Raw genomic sequence first — 23,891 nt, 5'->3', positions numbered from 1 at the left:
TACAATATTTACATGATTAGACTTTTTTTTATTCAGGTGAATGCTCATTCATGTCTAATAACTTTTTTATTCATCTAGGATTCTAGAATGAAAAGGCCTTCAAAGTTACCACCAAGAAGAAGATTCTCTCCACAAGCAACTTTTGACCCAGTGAATTCCATGCAGGGTGCTAGTTCGGGAACAACAACAAGACTTGTCAATTTCATGAAGTTTCTCCCAACTCCAAGATTTAAGACTCCAAGAAAAAAGAATTGAAGACTTTAACTTAATGTGTATATGACTTTCTATTTTGGTTTAAAACTTTTCACTAAGCAATGACTAGACAAGGATGTGTAGTCCTTTATGTTTTGATGTGAATCTCTTTTTTTTATGACAACTATATTTAGCACACTTAGGTTAGTTGAATTCTCTTTTTTGTGTGACAGACTCTTTTAAGTTGAACCATGACATTTATCTTAATACACTCATGCTTTATGGTTGTTAATCACTGATGCTGCCTTTTTTAGCATACTACTTGTTCATACCCTGGGTTGAGCTATGCGACCCGGGCTGATTGAAGACAAGAGCGACCGACCTCTTCAGGTTGGGTCGCCTCTGATCTCTCCTTAAAGAGTTTGGCCAAATCACCATAGAGGCCCAAGCAGGCCCAAATGAAGGAACGTAGCCCATTCTAAAGGCAGCAAAGCCTAGAAAGATAAGGCGGTTCCCCTAAAAGATAAGATAAGATAACTAACTTATCTTATCGGACACCCCACACTACTATAAATACACTGGAGCACCCAGGTATAACTCATACTCTGATTCTACACAAAAAACTTGCCTAAAGCACATGCTAACTTAAGCATCGGAGTCTCTTGCAGGTACCACCCCCTTTGGTGATCAAGGATCAGCAGCACCACCATATCCAAACAAGTTGGATACGACAGCTCTGGCCACAATAACAGATCTCATCCGAGATCAACCTTCAGTTTCAGGTAACCCTCGAAACATTGGCGCCGTTGCCAGGGAACCTGGAAGTCATCCCCTCATCATGGCGGACAACCTTGACAATGATCACAACTCCGGTTTGGATGAAAGAACTCTGCTTAAAAATACGGATGCCGCATCAAAGGATGTTCCTCAAACCAAGGGGGACAAGTAATCTCCAAACACCGAAATCTTAGATGCCCTCCGTGAACAGCAGAATCGCCTCCAACAGCTGGAACAAGAGGCCAAACATCAGTGCGAGGCCAAGAGAGACCTCCGAAGAGAAGCGAGACGTCGCCGAGAGCTAGAGGACAAACTCGCAAAGTTCGAGGCCGATCTCAAAACCAAAACTGCTCATTCCAACCATGAAGATAACTCCCGCAAGGATCAAGATCCATTCACTAAAGAGATCATGAAAACTAAAGTCCCAAATGACTTCAAAGCTCCTGACATGACCCCATATGATGGTACCTCTGATCCAAGCCATCATCTCAGCAATTTCAGAAGCAGGATGTATCTCACAGACACCTTAGATGCAATTCGATGCAAAGCTTTCCTGACTACCCTAACAAAAATAGCAATAAAGTGGTTCGACAGTTTGCCTCTAGGATCAATCGCAAGTTTTGACGACCTAGCCAAAAAGTTCCTCGCCAGGTTCTCCATCCAAAAGGACAAGACCAGACACGCTCTAAGCTTACTGGGAGTTAAACAAGGAGATCGAGAAAACCTTTGCAGCTACATGGAAAGGTTCAACAAAGCATGTCTAGACATACAAAGTCTCCCAACAGAAGCAGCCATCATGGGACTCATCAACGGCCTGAGAGAGGGACCTTTTAGTCACTCAATATCCAAAAAAATCCAACATATCTGAACGAGATACAAGAACGAGCAGAAAAGTATATCAACATGGAGGAGAATTCTCGATTAGGAGAAACCTCAAAATCCGGATTCTCCTACCTGCCTCGAGATAAGGATAAAGAGTCTAGGAAAAAGGAGGATCAACCTGCTGAGAAGCCTCGAAAGTACCATAGCTACAGTCCGCTCAGAGTGTCCTTTGTGGATGTATACAGAGAGATATGCAACACTGAAAAGATCCCGCCCCTCGTCTGATTAAACATAAAAGAGGAGGAAGAAATCGGACAGAGTATTGCGAATATCACCGAATCTATGGACATTCTACCAACGACTGCTTTGATCTAAAGAATGTCATTGAAAAACTGGCGCGAGAAGGGCGACTAGATCGGTTCCTAGCTAATAAAGCAGACGAGCCAAGGAAAAGAAGAAGGGATGAAGAGATCGGACGAGCTAAACGTCCCAATCGCACCCCTGAAAGGCATGTCCACATGATCAATGGAGGATTTGCAGGAGGAGGGATCTCTAAGTCGTCACGCAAAAGAAGACGCTGCGGGTATCATCCCAGGGCATGATGACCCCATAGTCATTACCATAATACTTGCCAATGCCAACCTCCATAGAACACTAATCAACCAGGGAAGTTCCACGGACATCTTGTTCAAATCCGCCTTCGACAAGCTCAGCCTACAAGAAAAAGAGCTCAAAGCGTATCCGAATAGCTTGTTCGGACTTGGAGACACCCCGATTCAACCACTAGGATACATCTCCTTGTATACAACCTTTGGAAAAGAAAATCGGTCCAGGACGTTGAGCATAGACTATATTGTAGTCGACGTGAGCTCGGCCTACAACACGTTAATAGGTCGGACAACGTTAAACCATCTCGCCGCTGCGGTCTCCACTCCACACCTATGCATGAAGTTCCCCACTCCAGAGAGGATCGCTACCATAAAAGGAGACCAAAAACTCGCGCGATGTTGTTACAATGAAAGTCTAAACCTTAAAGGAGACCCCAGAGGAAAAGAAGCCAACACTATAGAACTCGGGGGAATTCGAGCTTGCGAAAAACTCCACCCTCAGCCAGAAGTTGAAACTCAAGAAGTTCAAATTGGAGACAATTCAAACAAAACAACAAATATAGGAGCAAATCTGAGAGAAGACTTAAATAAATTGCTAATAAATCTCCTAAGAGATAATTCCAACCTCTTCGCATGGAAGGCCGCCGACATGCCTGGTATTGATCCCGGACTAATGTGCCACAAGTTAGCCGTATATCCAGGGTCTCGGCCAATACAACAAAAACGTAGGAAGCTCAGCCCAGAAAGATCGCAAGCTGTAGAGGAACAGGTACAGGCTTTGCTGGAAGCAGAGTTCATAAAGGAGGTAAAATACCCACTATGGTTAGCCAATGTGGTGTTGGTCAAAAAGTCAAACGGGAAGTGGTGGATGTGCACCGATTACACCGACATCAACAAAGCCTGCCCAAAAGATCTCTACCCACTCCCAAACATCGACACACTAGTCGACGCTTCGTCAGGCTATCAATACCTCTCCTTTATGGATGCTTACTCAAGATACAACCGAATCCCAATGTATCAACCCGACCAAGAGAAGACATCGTTCCTAACCCTAAAGGCAAACTATTGCTATATAGTTATGCCCTTCAGACTCAAGAACACAGGGGGCCACCTATCAAAGACTGATGAACAAAGTCTTCGCCGACCACATCAGAAAGCTATTGGAGGTGTACGTGGACGACATGCTGGTAAAAACACAAAGGGAGGAATCGTTGATAGCCGATCTCACCAAAGTGTTCGACACCATAAGAAAGCATGGTATGCGACTTAACCCCGCAAAGTGCACCTTTGCGATAGAGACTGGCAAACTCCTAGGCTTCATGCTCACCCAAAGAGGAATCGAAGCAAACCCAGATAAGTGTCAGGCCATACTTCACATGAAAAGTCCGACATGTGTCAAAGAAGTCCAGTAGCTCAATGGAAGACTAGCAGCTTTGTCTAGGTTCCTAGCTGGATCAGCCTTAAGATCTCTCCCCTTCTACGCAACATTAAGGAAGGGAAAGAGGTTCGAGTAGACCCCAGAATGCGAACAAGCCTTCCAAGATTTCAAAAAATTTCTAGGGCAACCACTTGTCCTTACTCGACCTCGGGAAGGTGAAGAGCTCATACTATACATCGCTGTAGGAAGTCGGGCAATAGCATCAGCACTAGTCAAAGAAGACGAAAGTGGGCAACAACCTATCTACTTCATCAGTATGGCTTTACAAGGGGCTGAATTAAACTATCAAAAGATAGAAAAATTTGCCTACGTCCTCATACTCACTTCCCGATGACTCCGACCATACTTTTAAGCTTACACCATCAGAGTACGGACCAATCAACCCATAAAGGGGGTCTTGCAGAAAACAGACTTAGCAGGAAGAATCCTACAATGGGCTGTCGAGTTATCCGAATTCGATATCAAGTATGAAGCTCGGACAACTATCAAATCCCAGTACCTGGCCGACTTCATCGCAGAGTATACTGACACCCCGGGCACCCCCACAAAGTGGAGCCTTTATGTAGGTGGCTCCTCAAACAAAGCCAGGAGTGGCGCAGGCGTCATTTTAGAAAGCGATCAGGGAACCCAAATCAAGCTCTCCTTAAAGTTCGAGTTTCCTACCTCAAATAATCAAGCTGAATATGAAGCACTACTGGCTGGTTTGAAGCTGGCTAGGAAAGTGGGAGCTCAAAGGCTTACCATCTTTAGTGACTTCCAAGTAGTCACTTCGCAAATAGAGGGGAGCTATCAAGCTAAGGATCCCACTATGAAAAAATATCTTGACAAAACCAAAGAACAGCTTGGACAATTCAAGTGATATGAGGTCCGACACATTCCCCAAGAGCAGAATGCCCGAGCTGATGCACTCTCAAAACTAGCCAGCACCAAACCAGGGGGCAACAATAGAAGTCTCATCCAAGAAACATTCCAAAATCCATCAACCCTGGAGGCAGAAAATATCCTAGCCATATCAGGACAGAATCAAGGATGGATGACTCCCATAATCAACTATCTCAAGTCAAAAATACTTCCCACAGACAAAAGGGAGGCAAAAAGGCTAGTACGAGAAGCACAATACTACACCATAATACAAGACGTCCTATATAAGAGAGGAATCTCTACACCTCTCCTAAAATGCGTCCCGACCTCCGCTACAAGGGAAGTTCTCGAAGAAGTCTACAGTAGCATGTGCGGCAATCACCTTGGGGCACGAGCCCTTGCCAAAAAGGTTCTCCGAGCTGGTTTCTACTGGCTGACCTTGCAAAGGGGAAGCAATAGAGTTCGTCAAGACATGCCCACCTTGCCAGAAGCATGCCAACTTCCACATAGCTCCACCTGAGGAGCTCATCTGCGTTACTTCACCCTGGCCATTCGCGAAGTGGGGGCTCGACCTCCTTGGACCCTTCCCCCAGGGGTCCGGACAAGTCAAGTTTCTCATTGTAGGTATAGACTACTTCACAAAGTGGATTGAAGCAGAGCTATTAGCTAATTCCACAGCCCAAAGAAGTCGAAAATTTCTATACAGAAATATTATCACAAGGTTTGGGGTCCCATGCTCCGTCACCACAGATAACGATACTTAATTCACCGACACAGGCTTTAGAAATCTGGTAGCTGATCTAAAAATTAAGCACCAGTTCACCTCTGTAGAGCACCCACAAGCCAATGGACAAGTAGAAGCTGCCAACAAAGTCATATTGGCCGGGTTAAAACGGAGGTTACAGGACGCCAAGGGAGCTTGGGCTGAAGAGCTCCCACAAGTTCTATGGGCATATTGGACAACACCACACTCAATTACTGGAGAATCACCATTCCGACTTGCTTACGGAATTGAGGCAATGATTCCCGTAGAGATAGAAGAAGGATCTCTCAAAATGATCCTCTATAATGAAGATACCAACTCCCAGGCTCAAAGGGAAGAGCTCGACCTACTTCCAGAAGTCCGAGAAAGAGTTTTGTTCATACCTTGGGTCGAGTTGTTCGACCCGGGATGATTAGCGACAAAGCGACCGATCTCTTTAGGTCAAACCATCCGACCTCTTCCCAAAGAGCTCGACCAAATCGACAGGAAAGCCCAAAGAGGGCCCAAAATCAAGGAACACGATCCAAATCCAAAGGCAGCCCAAGCCTACAGAAAGAAGGGCGGTTCCCTTGAAGATAAGATGACCTCACCCAAAGATAAGATAAGATAAGATAAGATAAGATAAGATAAGATAACTAACTTATCTTATCTAAAAAGGTCACTCCACACCATTATATATACACTAGAGCACCCAGGTATAACTCATACTCTGATTCTACAAGAAACCTGTTTAATACCCTTGCTAACTTAAGCATCAGAGTCCCTTGCAGGTACCACCACCCTCCGGTGACCAAGGATCAGCAGCGCAGCCAGTCCAACAAGTCGGACACGACAGCTCCAGCCGCCACCCACCAGCCGGGTACGTCATCTCTGACCAGTACAAAAGATCTCGTCCGAGATCGACCTACAGTTTCAGGTAACCCTTGGAACAAGTTCGGATTAAAGAGGAAGCCCTAAAGCATCGAATGGCTCTGAGGTATAATCGGAAGGTCGTCCAGCGAAGCTTTATCACCAATGATCTCATCTTAATTCGAAATGATATAGGAGCAGGACAGTCAGGAGAAGAGAAGCTAGCAGCTAACTGGAAAGGACCATACCGAGTAACAAAGGTACTGGGAAAAGGTTACTACAAGGTGTCCGACCTCGAGGGACGAGATCTACCAAGGTCATGGCATGCCTGTAACCTAAGAAGGTACTATAGTTAGAAAATAGTAAAGATCTAAGGTCAAGGTGCACTCTTTTTCCTGAAAAGGTTTTTTAATGAGGCGCCAGGCCAAGATCTACCGACTTAGAAGGATAAGCACTCATATGTATATACTCCTTTTTATATTTCTATCTTCTATTTTTGAATAAAATTTTCAAATTCTCTAAAAAGTTTTCTACCAAGACGCATTAATCTAAGCTCATAAAAATGCACAAATTCATCGACCGGTTACAAAGAGGTCGGCAAAGTGAAAAACAAATTCATCGACCGATTACAAAGAGGTCAGCAAGGTGAAAACCAAATTCATCGTCCGATTACAAGAAGGTCGGCAAGGTGAAAGCGTATAAGCAAGATTAATGCAAGAAGTTATAAAAAGTAATCCATAAAAAGCGACCTGACGAGGTCTGACTAAAAATAGATTACTAAAAATAACTTAAGAAGACCCGACAGAGAAGTCGGACCAGTGAAAGGATCACTAAAAAGGGACAAAGACATCTCACAAAAGCCAAAGAAAGGCCAGAAGTGTTTTGCTGAAAGGTACAAAGTCTTGAAAAAAGACACTACTTAAAAAGCAAAAGCACAAGACGAAATAGAGCTAAAAAGTTGTCCAAACAAACTACAAAGAAAAGGTTCCCCTTGGAACACTACCTAAAAAGTTGTTGGAACATGACTAAAAAGCTCACGTCAAACAAAAGCAAAAGGCTCTACGAAGCAAAAACCACCAAGAAACCTAAAAGGCGCACATCTTCCCCAAACAGGAGCAGTAAAGAAAATCACAACATCGACCAGGCACAAGAGACAATCTCTTACAAGAAAGACTCAAGCTTCTCAAGGCAAATGCAATAAAATCAAACATACAACAGTGAAAACATGCATGAAGACTGATGCCAGGGCATTTTGGCCAGTTTTACTGACCTTTTCTTTACTGTTTTTAGGGTAGTTTCATGCATTTCCTTAGGAAATAAGCTAGTTTTGGGTAGATATTCACTTACATCTTGATTCAAGCATACATTGTGCACTTTACATGATTTCATGAGGATTTTGCATGAATTTAATGATAAATTGGATGTTGCATTTCCCATGACTTGGACTAGAACTTTGATGCACTTTATTGCTTGATTTCAGGACAAAGGAAGCAAAGAAGAACCACATTAGTGGCTACGTTAGTTACACTAACGTTAACACTAACGTGGAATGGGAGTAACTTGCAAAGTTAATGAGAAAAGTAATTGCCAATAACGCTCTCGAAGCCATCATTGCCCACGTTAGTGACACTTAACATTATCACTAACGTTGGACCAAGCTCATAAGTGGCCACGTTAGTTGCCACGTTAACTTAGTTAACGTGGCCTCTAACATTAAGAAGTAAAGGGGAAGCCAACGTTAGTGACATTCAACTTTATCACTAACGTTGGCCAAGTCACAATAAGCCACATTAACTCCCACGTTAACCTAGTTAACGTGGAAGCTAACGTGAAGAAACAAGGTGGTCGACAACGTTAGTGACACCAAACATTGTCACTAACGTTGGAAGGAACTCACACAAGCCCCAATAAGCCACGTTAACTCCCACATTAACCTAGTTAACGTGGAAGTTAACGTGAAAAAGGGAGGTGATCGCCAACGTTAGTGACACCCAACAGTGTAAGGAGGTTCATCCTCCTAGCAGCGAACAATTCGGAGGTGAATCTCAAGAGAGCCATACTGGTGCACTGTATACTCAAAGGAGGAGAGATCAAGGTTTATGAACTCATAGCAGAAGGCATTAGAAAAATGGCAGAGAAAAGTGACTCAAGGGGAACGTTAGGTTACCCCAGCATTATCTACCGACTGTGCAAGAAAGCTGGGGTGGTGTTTGAAGATGAGGACCCCGTGTGGATAAAAGAGGGCATTCCAATAACCGTTCAATGAATGCATGCTACCGCATCCCCCCTGCCTCAACGGAAGCAAAGGAAGAGGCCAGCCCCTCAAGTAGTAGAAGGACAAGTCGTAGAAGGGCAAGCACCAGCCACCTTGGATATGCACCAATTGTAGGAGGCCATTGATGGGATATCTCGACAATATTTGGAAAGCCAAGGAGCAGAGAGAGAACTTCAACTACAGATGATGGGGCAGCAAGAGGAGTCACTCTCAAGATGGATGACTCAACAAGGGGAGTGGCAAAAGCAAATGATGGATCAGCAACTGAGTCAAGGACAACAATGGAGTGAAACATTCCACAGGATGGAACAAAGGCAAAATGAGCAACAAAAATCCATCCAAAGGCTAATCAACATCCAAGCACATCAAGGTGCACATATACATGAGATGCATCGAAGACAAATAGAGCAGGCAGAACTATTGGACGAGCAAAGGGCATTCGCAGAAGGAGTTTACCTGAGCGAGACTGGGCATCATATAAATACTCAAGCCAGGCTTGGTTACTTGGTAGGACAGCTGCCTATATTGCATCCAGGAGTCACAAGGTATGAAGAAATGAGGGATGAATTAGCACGAGAAGAAAGACAAAGGGTGGAAGAGAGTCATGAATCAGTGAGGAAGGCACTTGAGGATTGGAAGCAAGCAAGATTGGCACGGATGTGAGGGAATGCAAGAGGACACAAAGAAGACAAACAAGGAGGAAAGCATGGGCATCCACAAGAGTAAAAGGTGGTGGAGTTCCTTCTTTGGTCCATCTTTCTCTGTGCTTTAAATAAGGAAGATCTTGTATGAAATAGAACTTGCTTCCATGTTAGTTTAAACCTTTTTAAATTTTGTCTTTTAAGTTTTTGTGTTGAAGAGGTCTATGTTTGCTAGTCTTTATGTCACTGCATCCTTACTTTGCTTATTTGTATGCTTGTCCCTTTGAATCAAATGAAAAAGAGAATGAGTGTTTTACAAAAGACCAGAGTGGAGTTCATACTATGGAGTAAGTTCATGAGTTTATGGTGTGATCATAAGTTAGCTAAGTTGGTTCAACCACAAGGTGGGAGGACAACTATCTGTCATGAATACTATGCTTGAGACACACCCCATGAGACTAGCTAAATAAGAAGATCCTAATAAGAAAAAGGGAAAGAACAATAAAGGTTGAAAAATAAAAGAAAAAGAGTAAGCAATAAGGCTAGGCACCAATGGTTTTAATCTTGAGGCATGTGTCTGTGGTGCTCCTGTGTGAGGGATCTACTTGGATGAATAAGCTCTTAGGGGTTTCTTATCACTTGGTAACTTGGGTTAACTAACTCGGGATTATCAGCTGAAAGTCCACTATCAAGAGTAACCCTCACTACAGAGCATTTAGTAACCCAAAGAGGTGCTGGACACCAAAGTCTCAAGAAAAGAAAATAAATAAACTATATGCGTGTGGTGTGTATGTATGGGGGAGAGACTTGAGCAAGTAAGTCCTTAGGGGTGCTTCAACACTTAGCACCTTGAACCAACTGGTTCGGGAGTGTTGGCTGAAAGCTTATTTTAAAGAGTTGTCCCCTTACAGAGCACTTAGCCTAAGAACAAAAATAAGCCCTGAAATGACAACAAAAGGATCAATGAATAAAAGTCTCATGGGATGCAATCACAGTGAGTATTCTAGGACATGATAAAGGTCTGAAAGCCAGGAATGAACCTAAGTTGCTATGCATGAAACCACCATAAAACCAGGGGACATGACCTCCACAAGAATGACTCATTTCTCTTGGCATTCCATTCATCATTCTCTTGTTCCAGTACTTGCTTAGGGACAAGCAAGTTTTAAGTTTGGTGTTGTGATGCCAGGGCATTTTGGCCAGTTTTACTGACCTTTTCTTTACTGTTTTTAGGGTAGTTTCATGCATTTCCTTAGGAAATAAGCTAGTTTTGGGTAGATATTCACTTACATCTTGATTCAAGCATACATTGTGCACTTTACATGATTTCATGAGGATTTTGCATGAATTTAATGACAAATTGGATGTTGCATTTCCCATGACTTGGACTAGAACTTTGATGCACTAACGTGGAATGGGAGTAACTTGCAAAGTTAATGAGAAAAGTAATTGCCAATAACGCTCTCGAAGCCATCATTGCCCACGTTAAGAGTCACGTTAACTAAGTTAACGTGAACTCTAACGTGGAAGAAAGGAAATGGAGCCAACGTTAGTGACACTTAACATTATCACTAACGTTGGACCAAGCTCATAAGTGGCAACGTTAGTTGCCACGTTAACTTAGTTAACGTGGCCTCTAACGTTAAGAAGTAAAGAGGAAGCCAACGTTAGTGACATTCAACTTTATCACTAACGTTGGCCAAGTCACAATAAGCCACGTTAACTCCCACGTTAACCTAGTTAACGTGGAAGCTAACGTGAAGAAACAAGGTGGTCGACAACGTTAGTGACACCAAACATTGTCACTAACGTTGGAAGGAACCCACAAAAGCCCCAATAAGCCACGTTAACTCCCACGTTAACCTAGTTAACGTGGAAGTTAACGCGAAAAAGGAAGGTGATCGCCAACGTTAGTGACACCCAACATTGTCACTAACGTTGGAATGAGCCCACACAAGCCACTATGAGCCACGTTAACTCCCACGTTAACTTAGTTAACGTGGAAGCTAACATGGATAAGGGAATGATGAGCCAACGTTAGTGACACTCAACTTTGTCACTAACGTTGGAGATGGCTAGCATGGCCACGTTAGAAGCCACGTTAACCTAGTTAACGTGGACTCTAACGTGAGAAATAGGGGCACATTGGAACGTTAGTGACAATGGTAAGTGTCACTAACGTTCTCGAAGGTTGGTAAGCCTACATTAAAAGAGCCACGTTAACTAAGTTAACGTGGACTCTAACGTAGGGAAGGGGGAGACTACTCAACGTTATTGGGAAAGGCAAGTCCCAATAACGTATGCGAAGGACAAAGAGGCAACGTTAGTGGCAACGTTTGTGCCACTAACGTTGAAGATAACGTGGCTCTTACTTGGGTGAGGAACGTTAGTGAAAAAGGTGATTGTCACTAACGTTCTCGAACCCATATTTTCACTGAACGTTAACATCACTAACGTCCCGAGCTAAAGTCTCTGCCCACTTCACACTTTCTCTCTGCAAGTAAAGCCAAGCCCAATGAAGAAGATAACTGCTTCAAACTCAAGATCCAAAGGCCCATACCCAAGACTTGAAGATGCAACTAGAAGATCAGAAGAGTAGTACATATAGGAGTAGCTTTGAATTATTTTGAGGAGTTGGAAATTATAGGGAGCCTCTTGGCATAGAACTACTCTCTGTATTTTACTTTCTCTGCACTTCTAGTTTCATCATGTATTCTCCATCTTTGTTTTCATTTTCCAGAGCTATGAACAACTAAACCCCTTTCATTGGGTTAGGGAGCTCTGTTGTAATTTGATGGATCAATACTAGTTTTCATTATTCTTCTTCTATCTTTTCTCTTGATTTTACTTGAAAGCTTTCGATCTTCATCCAATTGGGTAGTTATCTTGGAAAAGAAGCTATTCAAACTTGGATCTCTTCTGAACCTTGAAAGAGGAATGAAGAGATCATGCTAGAAATGCTTTCTCATGCTGGACCAAATTAGGTTTGGATGGATATGTGACTATAATCCTCTCAACACTTGATTTGGGAAATGCATGTGGTATAATCAGTGACCATACTTCATCTCTTCTCATGAGCAATTGACCAAGGAATTGACTATTGATCAAGATTTGAGAGATTGAATTACAAGGAATTGTAATTCAATCACTTAAGATTGCCAAAGAGATCAATGAGTGCATTGATTGAGGAAGAGATGAAAATGAAATTGATCCGGAGAATGCAACATCTCCTGAGCCCAATGAACTCCCCATTTCTGATCTTACCCATTCTCTTTAATTTCTGTCATTTACTTTTATGAGCAATTACCCCATTCCCATTTAAGATTCTGCAATTTACTTTCCGTCATTTACATTCAGCTTTTTATTTCTAGCATTTACTTTTCTGTTATTTACTTTTCAGCCATTTAATTTTCTGCAATTCTCAACTCAAATTCTGATTCGCTCAACTAGAACATTCCTCTAATTAAAGTTGCTTGATCAATCAATCCCTGTGGGATTCGACCTCACTCTATTGTGAGTTTTTACTTGACGTCAAATTCAGTATACTTGTCGAAGGGAAATTTGTTACGAGACAAGTTTTCCGTGCATCAAGTTTATGGCGCCGTTGCCGGGGATTGATTGTGCATCAACAATGATTAAATTGGAGGATAACTAGATTGAGCATTTTATTTTTGTTTGATTTAATTTTCTGTTTGAGTCATTTACTTTCTGTTTTAGTTAATTTCTTCCCTTCCCCCTACTTTTTCTTTGTTATTTACCATTCATTTCACTAACCCATTAACTGTTTGATATATTGCATCATTCACACTAACAGTACTTCTGATAGATATACTTTCTGCACCTATTCTCTTTGCTTGTACTTGTTGGTTGTATGACAGGGAGAAGAAGTGGGGCTTCAACTTCTTTTGATTCTGAACCTGAGAGAACCTTCCTTAGACTAAGGAGGGAGGCAAGAGAAAAACGTGTAGTTGGTGCTGAAGAAGAGGAGGAACACTTTGAGGAATACTTTGAACCAAACATGGAAGAAAACATGGAAAACCATCGTGAAGAAGAAGCTCACAACCATCGAGGACGAGCAAATCATGCTGGGGAGGATAGAAGAGTTTTAGGCTCTTACATCAATCCAAACCCAGGAAACTGTGGAAGTAGCATTCAAAAGCCAACCATCCATGCCAACAATTTTGAACTAAAACCACAGCTCATCACCCTTGTTCAGAATAACTGTTCGTTCGGAGGAGGTGTCCAAGAAGACCCCAATCAATATCTAACCACCTTCCTGAGAATATGTGACACAGTGAAGTCTAATGGTGTTCATCCTGACGCCTATAGACTGCTCTTATTTCCATTCTCACTCAAGGATAAGGCAGCCAAGTGGCTGGAGTTTTTCCCAAAGGAGAGCTTGACAACTTGGGAAGATGTGGTGAACAAATTCTTAGCAAGATTTTACCCTCCTCAACGAATCAATAGGCTGAGAGCTGAGGTCTAAACTTTCAGGCAACAAGATGGTGAGACTCTGTATGAAGCATGGGAGAGGTTTAAAGACCTAACAAGGAGGTGCCCACCAGATATGTTCAATGAATGGGTGCAGCTGCACATTTTCTATGAAGGGCTCTCTTATGAGTCAAAGAAGGCCATAGACCATTCATCCGGAGGATCTTTGAACAAGAAGAAGACCATTGAAGAGGCCATAGATGTCATTGAAACTGTAGCAGAGAATGACTACTTCTATGCTTCCGAAAGAGGGAACACGAGAGGAGTAATGGAGCTAAACAATGTAGATGCTCTGCTGGCCCAAAACAAGCTCATTACCCAGCAGCTGGCTGACCTCACCAAGAAGATGGAGAGGAACCAAGTAGCAGCAATCACCACTTCATCAACAACCTAAGAAGGAGTGAATGAAGAAGCAGAGGGTAGTCAGGAGCAAGCCAACTACATTGGGAATTCACCTAGGCAGAACCATGATCCATACTCCAAGACCTACAACCCTGGATGGAGGAATCACCCAAACTTTGGGTGGGAAAATCAACAAGACCAAAGCCTTGATCAAAGACGGCCAAATCCCAACAATGCAGCCCACCAACATTTCACATCTAGACCATATCAACACCCTCATAACAACACCTCTCCACATTCATATCAAAACCAAAATAACTTACCTCATCCTTCCACCTCTAGTCCCAACCTATCATCATTTGATGACAGACTCTCAAGGATTGAGAATCTACTTGAAGGCATAGGCAAGGAGATTTAAGACAACAAGTTGTTCAAGGAGGAAGTGCGAGCCAGTTTCAAGCACCAAGGAGACACGATCAAGAGGTTGGAATCCCAAGTGGGGTATCTCTCTGAGCAAATTCCCGAACCCACAGATGGGTTCCCAAGTGACACAGAGAAGAATTCGAGAGGTGAAACAAAGAAAGTAAGATGGGAAGATTGCAAGATGGTCACTATAAGTGATAAGGAGACTGAGGACAAGCCAAGCAAGCTGTCAGAACAACCTGAAGATACCTCAGTAGAGAAGAAGGAAAAAGATCATCAAGAACCAGAGATCTCACAACAAGAGCTGTTGAGACTCTATGCACCCTTTCCCCAACTGCTCAATGGTGCTGTGGAGAAGAGAATATACTCAAGGTTTCTAGATTTGTTTGCGTCTCTGCATGTAAACATACCATTCATCAAGGCCATCCAACAAATGCCTGCATACATCAAGTATATGAAGGAACTTCTTCCCAGGAAAAGCTCACTCAAGGGAGGCCAAACTATAGTGATGAACAAGGAGTGCAGCGCCCTCATTCAATCAGAGTTGCCTGCAAAAAGAAAAGACCCAGGGAGTTTTCATATCCCCTGTGCGATAGGGGAAACAATGTTTGATAGAGCACTCTGCGATTTGGGAGCAAGCATCAACTTAATGCCCTTATCCCTGGTGAAGAGGCTGCAGATCAATGAGATAATGCCCACAGATGTAGTCATCAGGCTGGCTGACAAAACTCAAAAACAAGCAATAGGGGTGGTAGAAAATGTGTTGTTAAAGGTTGGGAAATACTTCCTCCCAACAGACTTTGTCATCCTGGACATGGAAGAAAGTCACACTCACCCAATCATATTGGGAAGACCATTCCTAGCTACAGCCAGAGCACTCATAGATGTGGAGCAAGGGGAGCTAATATTGAGGATCCATGATGAACGACTCAGCTTCAATGTCTTCCAACTCTCACAAGAAGCAGATCAAGAGAACAAAGAACCAAGCAAAGATCATCATGAGATACTGAAAGAGGAAGCAAGCACTGAAGCACAACCAGCCCATTTGGGAAAGCCCTCGGTTGATAAACAAGGCAAACAGCAATTGTCACAGCTCAAGGAAAAGTTGGAGGAACCTAAACCACCAGAGACATGTGAAGACAACAACAAAATTCCCTTAGAAGAAGAGGTCACAAAGAGTAAGGCAACATCAAAGGGAACAAAGAAGAAGGTACCAAGGAGGTGGAGGAACAAGAAGATCCCTACGGAAGACTTCTCTCCAGGGGATAAAGTGATCTCAGCTTACTTCCCAGATATCCCCCCTAATCTCCCCACTGTACCATCTCAGTTACCTAAGGTCTTCACTATCAACAGAGTTCTCTCCTTGGAACATGTAGAGATCATTGATACAACCAATGGATATAAGTCCACTGCCAGAGGAGAAGACTTCAAGCATTATCAACCTCCCTGATGAAGGCAAAACGTCAAGCTAGTGACGCTAAAGAAGCGCTTCATGGGAGGTAACCCATGTTTTATATGCTTTTAGAAAATAGTGAATAAGTCAATATTTATGAACTCCAACCCAAACTTGACAAACACTTGGTGAAATCCTTATTATGCAGTATATAGTGAAGAACAAGTTTGGTATTCAAAGCATGCCAAGAAAGCATGAATGCAACCCAGAGCATGCTAGTCTTGGTGCTTTGAACAACAACCTTTCCATCACAATGCTCGAAACTAAGTTTGGTGTCACCCCATGGTGCCACCAATGTGCATATAAGGATACACAGTTAGTTAGTTAGTTGGAGTTCATGAATAAACAATCTAATCTTTTCTTCCCTTTATTATTCTAGCCGTAAAATTTAAATTGATTTTTTTATGATATTAATTCTTACTTTTCTTATTTGATCTTTATAGGGAAAAGGAGAGGAGCATTGAAGGAGATTGATTGGACAATTAAATGAGAAAGGCTCGGCCACTTCATGAAGAGGGACTACACACTTGTCTGAAGAAGGAATGCATTGGAAAATGTTGCCATGCAACATTGAAGAAAGGAGACTCTTGAAGACCGAACCAATAACCCTCACAAAGTGATGATCCTTGTCCTTTCTCCATGCACAACCCCAACCGTCCATCAAACAACCATTCCATCAATCCACACCCTCCATTCACTCACAACCTCTCTATATAAGTGATCCTTATTCCGTACCCTAGCTTCACACTCCACACCCACTCTTCACACTTATCCATTTCGAAGCAAAGCATTTCCTCAACCCTAAACAACCGAAAGTCTCCACACCCTTGCCAACTTCACACATTAACCCTCATTCATGGCATCTTCGAGCTCTAAAAGAAGGAATGGAAAGGAACATATGGAGCAACACCCGTATGATGAAAAGAGATTTAGAAGCTTGCACCATGCATTGCAATACGGGTGGATGGTGGATAAGGAGATCATTTATGAGCTGGGATTTCAAGTTAGGAAAACTGAGTGTCCCGAAATCACAAAGAAGGTAGAAAAGAGAAGATGGGAGCTCCTCACTGATCCGGTCATTAAGGTGAATACAAATCTTATAAGAGAGTTTTATGCAAATGCGGTCCGATATGATAAGGCAGATGAGTCATATACAAGCTTTGTGAGAGGAAAGATTGTGGATTTTGGTCCCATGAGTGTCATGAGGGCATTAAAGCTGCGGTCCATACCGTTTGAAGAAGAGAGTTATCATTCAAGAATAGACAACAACCCTAATCATGACCAGATTGTGCAAGACATTTGTGTACCAGGAGCTGACTGGGAAAGATATGCAGATAGGAGACCAAGGTTCATCAAGAGAGCAGATCTCAACCCAGAAGCAAAAGGGTGGTTCGAAATTGTAAGGAGGTCCATCCTCTCAGCAGCGAACAATTCGGAGGTGAATCTCAAGAGAGCCATACTGGTGCACTGTATACTCAAAGGAGGAGAGATCAAGGTTCATGAACTCATAGCAGAAGGCATTAGAAAAATGGCAGAGAAAAGCGACTCAAGGGGAACATTAGGTTACCCCAGCACTATCTACCGACTGTGCAAGAAAGCTGGGGTGGTGTTTGAAGATGAGGACCCCGTGTGGATAAAAGAGGGCATTCCAATAACCGTTCAACGAATACATGCTACCGCATCCCCCCTGCCTCAACGGAAGCAAAGGAAGAGGCCAGCCCCTCAAGTAGTAGAAGGACAAGTCGTAGAAGGACAAGCACCAGCCACCTTGGATATGCACCAATTGCAGGAGGCCATTGATGGGCTATCTCGACAATATTTGGAAAGCCAAGGAGCACAGAGAAAACTTCAACTACAGATGATGGGGCAGCAAGAGGAGTCACTCTCAAGATGGATGACTCAACAAGGGGAGTGGCAAAAGCAAATGATGGATCAGCAACTGAGTCAAGGACAACAATGGAGTGAAACATTCCACAGGATGGAACAAAGGCAAAATGAGCAACAAGAATCCATCCAGAGGCTAATCAACATCCAAGCACATCAAGGTGCACATATATATGAGATGCATCGAAGACAAATAGAGCAGGCAGAACTATTGGATGAGCAAAGGGCATTCGCAGAAGGAGTTTACCTGCGAGACTGGGCATCATATAAATACTCAAGCCAGGCTCGGTTACTTGGTAGGACATCTGCCTATATTGCATCCAGGAGTCACAAGGTATGAAGAAATGAGGGATGAATTAGCACAAGAAGAAAGACAAAGGGTGGAAGAGAGTCATGAATCAGTGAGGAAAGCACTTAAGGATTGGAAGCAAGCAAGATTGGCACGGATGTGAGGGAATGCAAGAGGACACAAAGAAGACAAACAAGGAGGAAAGCATGGGCATCCACAAGAGTAAAAGGTGGTGGAGTTCCTTCTTTGGTCCATCTTTCTCTATGCTTTAAATAAGGAAGATATTGTATGAAATAGAACTTGCTTCCATGTTAGTTTAAACCTTTTTAAATTCTGTCTTTTAAGTTTTTGTGTTGAAGAGGTCTATGTTTGCTAGTCTTTATGTCACTGCATCCTTACTTTGCTTACTTGTATGCTTGTCCCTTTGAATCAAATGAAAAAGAGAATGAGTGTTTTACAAAAGACCAGAGTGGAGTTCATACTATGGAGTAAGTTCATGAGTTTATGGTGTGATCATAAGTTAGCTAAGTTGGTTCAACCACAAGGTGGGAGGACAACTATCTATCATGAATACTATGCTTGAGACACACCCCATGAGACTAGCTAAAAAAGAAGATCCTAATAAGAAAAAGGGAAAGAACAATAAAGGTTAAAAAATAAAAGAAAAAGAGTAAGCAATAAGGCTAGGCACCAATGGTTTTAATCTTGAGGCATGTGTCTGTGGTGCTCCTGTGTGAGGGATCTACTTGGATGAATAAGCTCTTAGGGGTGCCTTATCACTTGGTAACTTGGGTTAACTAACTCGGGATTATCAGCTGAAAGTCCACTATCAAGAGTAACCCTCACTACAGAGCATTTAGTAACCCAAAGAGGTGCTGGACACCAAGGTCTCAAGAAAAGAAAATAAATAAACTATATGCATGTAGTGTGTATGTATGGGGGAGAGACTTGAGCAAGTAAGTCCTTAGGGGTGCTTCAACACTTAGCACCTTGAACCAACTGGTTCGGGAGTGTTGGCTGAAAGCTTATTTTAAAGAGTTGTCCCCTTACAGAGCACTTAGCCTAAGAACAAAAATAAGCCCTGAAATGACAACAAAAGGATTAATGAATAAAAGTCTAATGGGATGCAATCACAGTGAGTATTCTAGGACATGATAAAGGTCTGAAAGCCAGGAATGAACCTAAGTTGCTATGCATGAAACCACCATAAAACCAGGGGGCATGACCTCCACAAGAATGACTCATTTCTCTTGGCATTCCATTCATCATTCTCTTGTTCCAGTACTTGCTTAGGAACAAACAAGTTTTAAGTTTGGTGTTGTGATGCCAGGGCATTTTGGCCAGTTTTACTGACCTTTTCTTTACTATTTTTAGGGTAGTTTCATGCATTTCCTTAGGAAATAAGCTAGTTTTGGGTAGATATTCACTTACATCTTGATTCAAGCATACATTGTGCACTTTACATGATTTCATGAGGATTTTTCATGAATTTAATGACAAATTGGATGTTGCATTTCCCATGACTTGGACTAGAACTTTGATGCACTTTATTGCTTGATTTCAGGACAAAGGAAGCAAAGAAGAACCACATTAGTGGCTACGTTAGTTAGACTAACGTTAACACTAACGTGGAATGGGAGTAACTTGCAAAGTTAATGAGAAAAGTAATTGCCAATAACGCTCTCGAAGCCATCATTGCCCACGTTAAGAGTCACGTTAACTAAGTTAACGTGAACTCTAACGTGGAAGAAAGGAAATGGAGCCAACGTTAGTGACACTTAACATTATCACTAACGTTGGACCAAGCTCATAAGTGGCCACGTTAGTTGCCACGTTAACTTAGTTAACGTGGCCTCTAACGTTAAGAAGTAAAGGGGAAGCCAACGTTAGTGACATTCAACTTTATCACTAACGTTGGCCAAGTCACAATAAGCCACATTAACTCCCACGTTAACCTAGTTAACGTGGAAGCTAACGTGAAGAAACAAGGTGGTCGACAACGTTAGTGACACCAAACATTGTCACTAACGTTGGAAGGAACCCACACAAGCCCCAATAAGCCACGTTAACTCCCACGTTAACCTAGTTAATGTGAAAGTTAACGTGAAAAAGGAAGGTGATCACCAACGTTAGTGACACCCAACATTGTCACTAACGTTGGAATGAGCCCACACAAGCCACTATGAGCCACGTTAACTTAGTTAACGTGGAAGCTAACATGGATAAGGGAATGATGAGCCAACGTTAGTGACACTCAACTTTGTCACTAACGTTGGAGATGGCTAGCATGGCCACGTTAGAAGCCACGTTAACCTAGTTAACGTGGACTCTAACGTGAGAAATAGGGGCACATTGGAATGTTAGTGACAATGGTAAGTGTCACTAACGTTCTCGAAGGTTGGCAAGCCTACGTTAAAAGAGCCACGTTAACTAAGTTAACGTGGACTCTAACGTAGGAAAGGGGGAGACTACTCAACGTTATTGGGAAAGGCAAGTCCCAATAACGTGTGCGAAGGACAAAGAGGCAACGTTAGTGGAAATGTTTGTGCCACTAACGTTGAAGATAACGTGGCTCTTACTTGGGTGAGGAACGTTAGTGAAAAAGGTGATTATCACTAACATTCTCGAACCCATATTTTCACTGAATGTTAACATCACTAACGTCTTGAGCTAAAGTCTCTGCCCACTTCACACTTTCTCTCTGCAAGTAAAGCCAAGCCCAATGAAGAAGATAACTGCTTCAAACTCAAGATCCAAAGGCCCATACCCAAGACTTGAAGATGCAACTAGAAGATCAGAAGAGTAGTATATATAGGAGTAGCTTTGAATTATTTTGAGGAGTTGGAAATTATAGGGAGCCTCTTGGCATAGAACTACTCTCTGTATTTTACTTTCTCTGCACTTCTAGTTTCATCATGTATTCTCCATCTTTGTTTTCATTTTCCAGAGCTATGAACAACTAAACCCCTTTCATTGGGTTAGGGAGCTCTGTTGTAATTTGATGGATCAATACTAGTTTTCATTATTCTTCTTCTATCTTTTCTCTTGATTTTACTTGAAAGCTTTCGATCTTCATCCAATTGGGTAGTTATCTTGGAAAAGAAGCTATTCAAACTTGGATCTCTTCTGAACCTTGAAAGAGGAATGAAGAGATCATGCTAGAAATGCTTTCTCATGCTGGACCAAATTGGGTTTGGATGGATATGTGACTATAATCCTCTCAACACTTGATTTGGGAAATGCATGTGGTATAATCAGTGACCATACTTCATCTCTTCTCATGAGCAATTGACCAAGGAATTGGCTATTGATCAAGATTTGAGAGATTGAATTACAAGGAATTGTAATTCGATCACTTAAGATTGCCAAAGAGATCAATGAGTGCATTGATTGAGGAAGAGATGAAAATGAAATTGATCCGGAGAATGCAACATCTCCTGAGCCCAATGAACTCCCTATTTCTGATCTTACCCATTCTCTTTAATTTCTGTCATTTACTTTTATGAGCAATTACCCCATTCCCATTTAAGATTCTGCAATTTACTTTCCGTCACTTACATTCAGCTTTTTATTTCTAGCATTTACTTTTCTATTATTTACTTTCCAGCCATTTAATTTTCTGCAATTCTCAACTCAAATTCTGATTCGCTCAACTAGAACATTCCTCTAATTAAAGTTGCTTGATCAATCAATCCCTGTGGGATTCGACCTCACTCTATTGTGAGTTTTTACTTGATGACAAATTCGGTACACTTGCCGAAGGGAAATTTGTTACGAGACAAGTTTTCCGTGCATCAAAGACGGCTATCGAAAAGGAAGGAAAATACCAACCTGTGGAAGAAGAGGAAACAAGCGCGAGGGAAGAAGCAAACGATGAAATCCACACCAACAATCGCTTCCGAGAAAAACAAATGGGAAACAGAGAAAACAAGACGAACGAAGCACTTCAAGCAAATAACAAAGCAAAGAGCGAAGAGAAAGGAAAGAAGAAACTAAAAATGATTCTTTAAATTTCAAAATGAAATGCAAAAGAGGGAAAAGGGGAAATGGAAAAGGAAAATTAATGAGCTTTTAAACACTCGCACGTTCCCAAGGAAGCACAACGCACGCTGCAATTAAAAAATAAAAAAGAAAGAAAACGTTTCGCATTTAAGGAAACCCAGCAGGAGTTATACAGGAGATCGACTAAAGGTAAAATGCTCGAGCACGACTTCCTCAAAGGGGTCGAAGTCTAAAGACACGACCTCAAGGGAAAGATCGAACTCGAGCAGGGGCACTGTTCATACCCTGGATCGAGCTATGCGACCCGGGCTTATTAAAGACAAGAGCGACCGACCTCTTCAGGTTGGGTCACCCCCGATCTCTCCTTAAAGAGTTCGGCAAAATCACCATAAAGGCCCAATCAGGCCCAAATGAAGGAACGCAGCCCATTCTAAAGGCGGTAAAGCCTAGAAAGATAAGGCAGTTCCCCTAAAAGATAAGATAAGATAACTAACTTATCTTATCGGACACCCCACACTACTATAAATACACTGGAGCACCCAGGTATAACTCATACTCTGATTCTACACAAAAACTGCCTAAAGTACGTGCTAACTTAAGCATCGAAGTCTCTTGCAGGTACCACTCCCTCCGGTGATCAAGGATCAGCAGCACCACCATATCCAAACAAGTTGGACACGACAACTCCGACCATAATAACAGATCTCATCCGAGATCAACCTTCAGTTTCAGGTAACCCTCGGAATACTACTGTTTTTAGTTCATTTCATGAACAAACACAAATACATTAAGTTCATAGTTAACCAGGTTTTCATTCCATCAACAAATACCAATCATCATTTTTCTATTCCATAATCATATTTTCATTTTTCCAGTCATTATTCATTCAATGAATACAGGGTAGCCACCACCAACTCTTTTCACACATAATTTACAATACAGGATCACCATCAACACTGACACAACTAACACTAACAACTGAACAACCAATTTTTGATTTCAGACATTTTCGTCTAACCTCCCAAGCTTCCAATCAAAGTTCATCTTCGCTTCATGTCGTCTCTATAAGATTCTAGCTTTCCAATTGGTTCATCATGTCCAGTATCTGCCCACACAAAAAGTTCACACCATCTTTTTTACTTGTTTGTAATCAAGCAAAGATGTAACATATTCAAGTTTTAAGGAAGAACAACGAGAGAAGAATAGTAAGGAAAGAACAATGATAACAACACAAGTAATAATCATAACTCCTATTATAATTGGGACAACAAAAAAATAGTTTGTTTGGATTTGAATTTGTCCCAGATCATCTAATAACTGGCCGACATCCATAACCGCACCATTTTGATTTCTGGCACCTCCGGTTTTTTGCTCCTACTTGGCATTTTCGTCCAATACCCACTAGATGGTGAATGGATAGAGCTTCCGGCTACAGTGCTTCCACCACCCATCATGGATATGATGAAGATCAACAAAAAGAAGAATGAGAAGAAAAAGATGAACAAGAAGAAGAAAGTAACTTTCTGAAGATTTAGGAAGTTAGGGTTAAATATAAAAGGAGAGACTAAATTGGTTCTAAATTGGAATATTGCCAGCTAAGTTAGTCATTGCACACTTCAACGTGGCAAGGTGATGCCACGTCAGTCCTGCGGCAGCTGAGTCATCATTGGAAAGATGCTCATGGACCATTGTGATGCCCAGAGATGTATCTGGGGGACTATAACAGTGAAATTAGGATATCAAGGATCAAATTGGATAATCGCATGAATCTCAAAGACCAC

At 42.2% G+C, this 23,891-nt stretch overlaps 1 protein-coding gene and 1 non-coding gene across 2 annotated transcripts; one reads left to right on the top strand and one right to left on the bottom strand.

Moving 5' to 3' along the window:
* Nucleotides 1-2,316: 2,316 nt before the first annotated feature.
* LOC148572404 (uncharacterized) lies at nucleotides 2,317-3,811 on the top strand. The gene is made up of 2 exons (XM_088507485.1): nucleotides 2,317-3,204; nucleotides 3,476-3,811. The coding sequence occupies exons 1-2, from the start codon at nucleotides 2,317-2,319 to the stop codon at nucleotides 3,809-3,811; spliced, it is 1,224 nt and encodes a 407-aa protein (XP_088363611.1).
* Nucleotides 3,812-13,691: 9,880 nt separating this feature from the next.
* LOC148572403 (small nucleolar RNA R71) lies at nucleotides 13,692-13,798 on the bottom strand. Its single transcript, XR_015880444.1, has one exon. It is a non-coding gene; the product is annotated as a small nucleolar RNA R71 (small nucleolar RNA).
* Between the last annotated feature and the right edge of the window lie 10,093 nt (nucleotides 13,799-23,891).

The sequence above is a fragment of the Arachis ipaensis genome, chromosome B3 (genome assembly GCF_059453495.1).
Source record: "Arachis ipaensis isolate K30076 ecotype BB chromosome B3, ASM5945349v1, whole genome shotgun sequence".
Lineage (NCBI taxonomy): Eukaryota > Viridiplantae > Streptophyta > Magnoliopsida > Fabales > Fabaceae > Arachis > Arachis ipaensis.
Note: the sequence above shows the minus strand (reverse complement) of the source record. Positions and strands in the feature narration are given on the sequence as shown.